Genomic DNA, 6455 nt, shown 5'->3' with positions numbered 1-6455 from the left:
AACAGTGTAATAGGGTTCCCCTTTGTCCACATCCTCTCTAACACACATTGTTTCCGGTCTTGCTAATTTTGGCCATTCTAACTGGTGTAAGGTGGTGTCTCAATGTTGTGACATATGTCTTCTTAAGAAAAGGGGAAGAAGTGGCACCTGAGTGGCTCAGTGGGTTAAGGCTTCTGCCTTCAGCTCAGGTCATGATCCCAGGGTCCTGGGATCGAGCCCCGCATTGGGCTCTCTGCTCAGCGGGGAGCCTGCTTCCCCCCCTCTCTCTGCCTGCCTCTATGCCTAATTGTGATATCTGTCTGTCAAATAAATAAATAAAATCTTAAAAAAAAAAAAGAAAAGAAAAGGGGAATATAGGGGCACCTGGGTGGCTCAGTTATATGAGCATCTGACTCTTGGTTTCTGCCCAGGTCATGATCTCAGGGTCATGAAATTAAGCACTAAATTGGGCTCCATGCTCAACAGGGAGTATGCTTGAAATTCTCTCTCCCACCCTCCTTGCCCCTCCCTTTGCTTGTGTGTTCTCTCTCTCTCTCAAATAAATAAACAAAATCTTTAAAAAAAGAAGTGGGGCAGACACAGATGGAAAGAAGCCCATCTGAAGACAGAGGCAGAGCCTGGATTTATGCTGCCACAAACTAGGAAACACTTCAGTGCCAAAGCTTGAAGAAGCAAGGAAGGGTCTTCCTCCAGAGCCTTGGGAGGGAGCATAGTCTACAAGATGGAGCAAGATGCCTTGATTTCAGACTCCAGAACTATGAATTTCTGTTGTTTTAAGCTACAAAGTTTTTGATACTTTGTTATGGCAGCTCAAAGAAACTAATACAACAACCCTACCAATCTTGCCTCTGACTGTTACTGTGATCTCATTCATTGCCATTCTTCCTGTCACTTGTCAGTCTCCAATCACTCTGAATTCTGTGTTCTGATCTCAAAAAATCTTATTCCCAAGTCATTCAGATGCTCTGTTCTCTCTGACTGGACTCTCTTCTCCCAAAACAATGCCTTGGTTCTTTCTTCTCAACATTCTGGTGACAGCACAAATGTTAATTTCTCTAGGCTGTAAGGTGCCCTTTAACTAAAATGTCATCTTCTTAAGAAAGGCCTTTCCTGAACACCAGCTTAAAATTGCAACCAACTGTTCCTTGCTTTCATTCTCTCATAACAACTTGCTACCATCAGACATATGCTTTACTTATATTTTATCATCCTCTTCTAAAGTGTAAGTTCTATGAGAAGAGGAATTTTGAACTTCATTTATTCCTGTATATTAAGCACATAGAAGAGGTTGCAATAAATATTAAGTTAACAAATGAGTTAGTTGTTCATTGAATAAGGAAATACAAGCTGAGCTATTGAAATCAATGTTGTGTGAGTTGATTTAATACAGTAGTAACAATCATATAACATGGACATTAGGAGAAGGACATTAGGAGAAGGAAAGGAAAAGTGAAGAGGGGTAAATCGGAGGGGAAGAAAAACCACGAGAGACTATGGATTCTGAGAAACAAACTGAGGGTTTTAGAGGGGAGGGAAGTGGGAGGAATGGGTGATCCTGGTGGAGGGTATTAAGGAGGGCACGTATTGCATGGAGCATTGCGTGTTGTACATAAACAATGAATCTTGGAACACTCAGAAAAAACTAGTTATGTATTTATGGTGACTAACATAACACAATAAACGTTTAAAAAAAACCCTGAAAAACTATTTTCTCTAGGGGACAAGGGTAGTTCCCAGAATATGGTGACTTTAGTATCTTGTTCGTTTCTCTCATGTGCTATTGTTCACCTACCTGCTCCTGCATAGCCATTGGTAGTCTGGTATCCAGCCAGAGACTGATGTTTTCATTTAAAAATATATATCAGTATCTGTGTTTTCTTACCCTGTTGACTCCACCAGTTCCATAATGAGGTCAGTTACATACTTTTTACATAACTCAAAGTGATCCATGGCCACTTTTTCAATAACCATTCTGATTATGTGATATAACTTCCCTTTTACTTAATAACAAGTGAAACGGAAATGATAAAGTGAGCTTCTGAATGGCCATGAACCAGCAGGATATCTAAAAGTAGATGTCATTCAATTCCGCTTCTGGGTAGTTAAATGAAGAAAATAAAAACACTAATTTGGAAAGATATATGCACCCCTATGTTCATTGCAGCATTATTTAGTCAAAATATGGAAACAACCTAAGTGCCCATCAATAGGTGAATTGATAAAGAAGATGTAGTGTATGTATACAATGGAATATTACTCTGCCATAAAAAAGAATGGAATCTTGCCTTTTGCAATGACATGAATGGACCTACAGTATATTAATGCAAAGTAAAATAAGTGGGACAAAAAAAGACAAATACCATATGATTTTATTTATATGTGGAATTTAAGAAACAAAACAGACAGACAAAAAAGACAAACTCATAAATACAGAGAAAAAACTGGTAATTGCCAAATGGGAGGGGGTAAGGGAGATGAAATCAGTAAAAGGGATAAAGAGGTACAAACATTTGGTTATAAATAACTAAGTCACTAGGTGTGAAGTACAGCATAGGAATCTAGCCAACAATATTATAATAACTGTCAGGTGGCAGATGATATCTACATTTATTGTGGTGAGCATTATGTAATGTATATGATACATTTGATAATGTAATATCAAATCATTATGTTGTACACCTGAAACTAATATAATATTGTATGTCATCTATACTTCAATTAAAAAATATAAATGCTTTCATTTACATCATAGCTTCTCAAAGAATCTGTAGTACAAGACCATTTTTTTGTTACCTTGTATAAGATCATGCTGATACATATAATCTGAAAGTAATACAACTCACAACTGCCTAGTGAATCTATTATTGCATACATTTATTCTCCCATGCAGAGTCATTTTGCACACATTGCATTCAATTCAGCAGGGACATCATGACACATAATGACAAGCACTGGATACCCAGAACAAGCCAGGGACACTGAAGCTGGAGCAGCCAGACCTCAGTGTGGCAAGGTTGATTTTCATCAAGATCTTCTCATTTTCTCTGGCTCCTGCCATACTTCATCCATAATTACTTTGCTTATAGATGGTCATGAAGTGATAGCAGAACTCCAAGTTGAAATTTCTCTTGGTAAAAGATAAAATTTTCCATATCCTTCTTGCTGTGTGAAAGGACAGGTTGGCTATGATCAGCAGCACTCTTCTATATGACAAGAATCCCTACAAGAAGCTCCTTGGCAGATGGGGTGTGACAATCAGGGGATATTTGTAAGTCTGGGAAATGAAGTACAAATGGTACATGTTTGTGTCATAGGACTTATACCAGGAGAAAGAAACAATCATGGTGGTGAAATGGACAGAACTTTGATGGCCTCCAGCTATATTTTTACATGGATCACAGGCTCTGCAGCCAGGCATGGAAATTGGTAGTGTTTCTACATGCCAATGAAGAGTTAGGTCAATTCCACTTAATACTTGCAGGTAGAGCTTTAGCTGAGGGTAGAGGACAACAGCGGATTTTCTTCCAAGGGAGGGGCAGTGCACATGCTGAACATCAGTGAGTAGCCACAAGCATTACCAGTAGTACTTTTGCCAAAACTGAGGTTATAGCAGTTGTTAAAAAGGCTAAAGGGGCTATTTAATCCCACAGAACAAGTTACATCTTCTGGGATTGCTTCTCATATTTCATCCATCCTTTTCCACTTTCCAAAAGGGAGAACGTAATGGATATTGGCACAATCAAACCTGCAGAAGAAGGAAGAGCATGTCTGAGGAGGGAACAGCTGTGATGTATTAGTGTCACAGATGTTTCTGAATAGAGAGTTCTGATGTAGGCACGTTGCTTCTTAATTCTAGTTCCTTCAACCCAACAATTGTTCTTGGAGAGAAGGAGTGTATGATATGTGAAAATGTATGTTGGACTATGAGATCCCACACATTATTGTCTAAGCCAGTAGCTCCCCCATGTGTAGTTGAATTGACTATAGCAGTATTTTGGGACTCTACAGCAAAACAAAACAACCCCTCCCCAAACAAAACAAAACAAAACAAAACAAAACAACCCCTCCCCAAACAAAACAAAACAAAACAAAACAAAACAAAACAAAACAAGAAAGAGGGTTCCATATCAGAGTTTTAAGGTAAAAAAATAATTGATTTTTTTTTCACATTAAATTATAGAATTTAGCATATTGATCCAGCATCTGTGGATGACTGTAGATGTTAGCATGGGATGAGGCTGACAAGAAGCAATGGAGTTTAGAACCAAAAGTACTATCTCTGGGTGAAAATGAATTAGTGACTCAGTAATGCAGTATAAATGAAGTTACTGTTTAATGTATTAAAATATTCATATAATATGATATATAAGTATAACTTTTATTACATGTAATGCAGTAGCAAAAAAGCTGTTATGAGGCAAGCAAGCCATAACCACAGAGAAGAATCTTGAAAAAGATGCAGTTGACAAACTTAAAAACATCCTCGATGTACATGCATTACCCTTACGGATGTATCAGCCTAAGGATAGTTCAGAGAGAAAGCTGTTAAAAATGTTGAATCTGTTTGGAATGTCTTCATTCCCATACCTGTATATCAATACAAAGATTATTGCCTCTGAGAGGGTTTATCTTCCAAATAATTTCCTAAATGCCTCCTTCACATCCTTGTTTCTCAGGCTATAAATGAATGGGTTCATCATGGATGCTATGACTGAGTAGAACACAGAGATCACCTTATCACCTTCACTTATTTTCTTGGAATTTGGACTCATGTAGGTAAATATTATTGAGCCATAGAAGAAGACAACAACAATGAGATGAAAACCACAAGTAGAAAAGACCTTGAGCCTCCCCTCACCTGACTGTATCTGAATCACAGTGGAGATAATATTCCAGTAGGAGAAAAGGATGAGGGAAAGAGGACCAAGGAGAATTACCACACCCATTGTAAAGATGGCAATCTCAGCTTTGTAGGTTTCTTCTGAAGCCAACTTCAGGAGTGCAGGAGGTTCACAAAAATAATGATTAATTATGTTCTGTCCATGGTATGACAGACATAAAGCAAATGTTGTGTCTACCAGAGATACAAATGCTCCAGTGGCCCAGGACCCTATGGTCAGCTGTATACACACCCTCTGGGTCATGATCATGGAGTAGTGAAGGGGATTGTAGACAGCCACATAACGGTCATAGGGCATCACTGTTAGGAGGGAACTTTCTGTACACCCAGCTACTAGGAAAAGGATCATCTGAATTGAACACCCAGCAAAGGAAATGGTTTTTCTCATTACTAGCAAATGGAATAACATCTGGGGGATGACTGTTGTAGAGAAACAGAGATCAGTAAATGACAAGTTTTTAAGGAAGAAGTACATTGGTGTATGAAGTCGAGAGTCAATATGAATTAGCATTATGATGAGAAGATTTCCCAACAGAGTTATCAGGTAGATGATGAGAAACACCACAAACAGTAGGATCTGTATCTGCCGATCTGAAGAAAGGCCTAGCAAGATAAATTCAGTCACATAGGTTTGGTTTTCTGTGCCCATTGATGTTTATTTCTGCCTACACATTAGCATAACTAGGGCAATCAGAAGTTGACTATAATGGAAAACCAAATCCTGAAGGCAAAGATCTCATTGCAAGAACAAAAGTATTTGACTGAAAAAATTCTTGGAAGCATTTAAGACACTTGATTTTCTAAAAATTCCATACCTAATTCTTACTGAAACTATTCGAGAAAGGATGACAACATATTATCTGGATTTGAAAAAATATGACGAGTTCTGCCTTTAGTAGAAAGCCCAGGTTTTTCTTTTTTATAGATTACTTCTCAGTCAGCAGGTTTTGACTTTCATCAAGGAGCAGAAGCAATAATTATCTTTTTTTTTCTGTTTCCAAGGGATCCCTTGTCATCCTTCCTAGTAGGAAGGGAATTTTAAGAAACCATTTAGATCATGTTATAATCCACAGTCCTGGTTCTTTTCTAAATTCTTTACTGTGTCAGAGAATCAAGGCTTGATGGCAATGTGGAAGATTAAGGCATAATGGGCCCTCATCACTACTGAGCCAAGATGTTGGAGACAAGACCAGACTAAGGTAACACCACACACTATGGAACCAAGGACAACCCTTTGTGGAGACCAGATGGCACCACAATAGCTGTCTGCACAATGGCGGGGTCTTTTTTGGTGTGACTCGTGTTTGAGCTCATTCATGCTGCTGTTTGTTTCATAGTATCCAATGAGTTGTGTAGGTGCATCAGTAGGAAATCAGGCTCTGGTCCAATGCTTTGTAGTCAGGCAGAAATACTACTCAGTTTATATATTACTGTACATCAGGAACAAGCAAGGAATAACATGGATAGATATAAGCTAATAGAGAAGGAAATTAGAGAATGTAGCTGGGGACATGGGCAAATGGTTGGCACTTGGGGCTGGAGTCTTCTATCCCTG

General features: G+C 38.6%; 1 protein-coding gene across 1 annotated transcript; it reads right to left on the bottom strand.

Annotated features, from left to right (window-relative positions):
- Positions 1-4625: 4625 nt before the first annotated feature.
- On the bottom strand, positions 4626-5549 carry LOC308349998 (olfactory receptor 2D3-like; the record flags this gene model as incomplete). The annotated part of the gene is made up of 1 exon (XM_080814999.1): positions 4626-5549. The coding sequence occupies one exon, from the start codon at positions 5547-5549 to the stop codon at positions 4626-4628; it is 924 nt and encodes a 307-aa protein (XP_080671125.1).
- Positions 5550-6455: the final 906 nt, after the last annotated feature.

This window comes from Martes martes (assembly GCF_963455335.1).
Source record: "Martes martes genome assembly, chromosome: 10".
Taxonomy (NCBI): domain Eukaryota; kingdom Metazoa; phylum Chordata; class Mammalia; order Carnivora; family Mustelidae; genus Martes; species Martes martes.
This window is presented reverse-complemented; position numbering and strand designations above follow the sequence as displayed.